Source organism: Nothoprocta perdicaria, unplaced genomic scaffold (assembly GCF_003342845.1).
Source record: "Nothoprocta perdicaria isolate Ctin4 unplaced genomic scaffold, notPer1 scaffold_18, whole genome shotgun sequence".
Lineage (NCBI taxonomy): Eukaryota > Metazoa > Chordata > Aves > Tinamiformes > Tinamidae > Nothoprocta > Nothoprocta perdicaria.
The window spans coordinates 1,089,214-1,089,977 of record NW_020454982.1 but is presented as its reverse complement, the minus strand read 5'-3'; the positions used below and the strand labels follow the sequence as shown (position 1 = coordinate 1,089,977).

Below are 764 nucleotides of genomic sequence, written 5' to 3'. Positions count from 1 at the left end.
TGACCTGAGACTTCCCGAACCAAGGGAAAACAGGCAGCCCAAGCACTGAACGGCACAAAAAAACCCAACTTTGTAAAACCAGCGCAAAAAGCCCACAGCAGGAGTGGTCACTAAGGAGGCACAAGGCCAGACTTACTCTTGCAGCGAGTCGCGTCAGCGCGGGTCATGCTGAAGACTCGAGTCCCCCCGGGCCGCACCAAGTGAAGGTGCCAGGGCGGCCGCTCACGGCACCTTTTCACAGCTCCCACAGGTGCCCACGGTCAGGAGGCAACGCCACAGCCCGGGGGTCGGGCTGGCCAAAGCGAGCTCAGGTGAGCTCCACCTGCGCATCCCCGCGGCCATTTCCATGCAGCCTAGGAGCCTCTCGCGCATGGCTCGGGCAAGGGCCGCGGCCTCCAGCCCCTCCTCGGCGCGCGCAGGCGGAGCCGCCCTGGCCGCGTGAGCCGCGTGGGCCGCGTGGGGCGCGAGGCCGCGCGCGCCGCCACAGGCAGCGCCGTGAGGCGGCGCCAGGGGGCGCCCCGCGCACGGCCGCCTTTCGCTTTCGCTTCAGCGGGGCCCGCCCCCGCACTGAGCGACGCGGTCTCTCGCCAATGGGCGCGCGGCTCGGCGCGGCCCCGGCCAATGGCAAGGCGCCGCCTGCCGGCACGGCGAGGGGCGCCGCCATGAAGGAGGCGGCGGCGGGCGCGGAGGAGCGGGCGCTGCTGCGGGACTACGTGGCCTTCTACGGCGCGCAGGGCGCCGCGGGGCGGCTGGCGCCGTGCGAC

At 72.1% G+C, this 764-nt stretch overlaps 1 protein-coding gene across 1 annotated transcript in view; it reads left to right on the top strand.

Annotated features, from left to right (window-relative positions):
* Positions 1-590: 590 nt before the first annotated feature.
* Positions 591-764, top strand: part of LOC112944977 — a 4,416-nt gene continuing 4,242 nt past the window's right edge. Inside the window, exon 1 of the mRNA XM_026036490.1 lies at positions 591-752. Coding sequence (XP_025892275.1) covers positions 591-752 — 162 coding nt within the window. The remainder of the gene's footprint in view (positions 753-764) is intronic.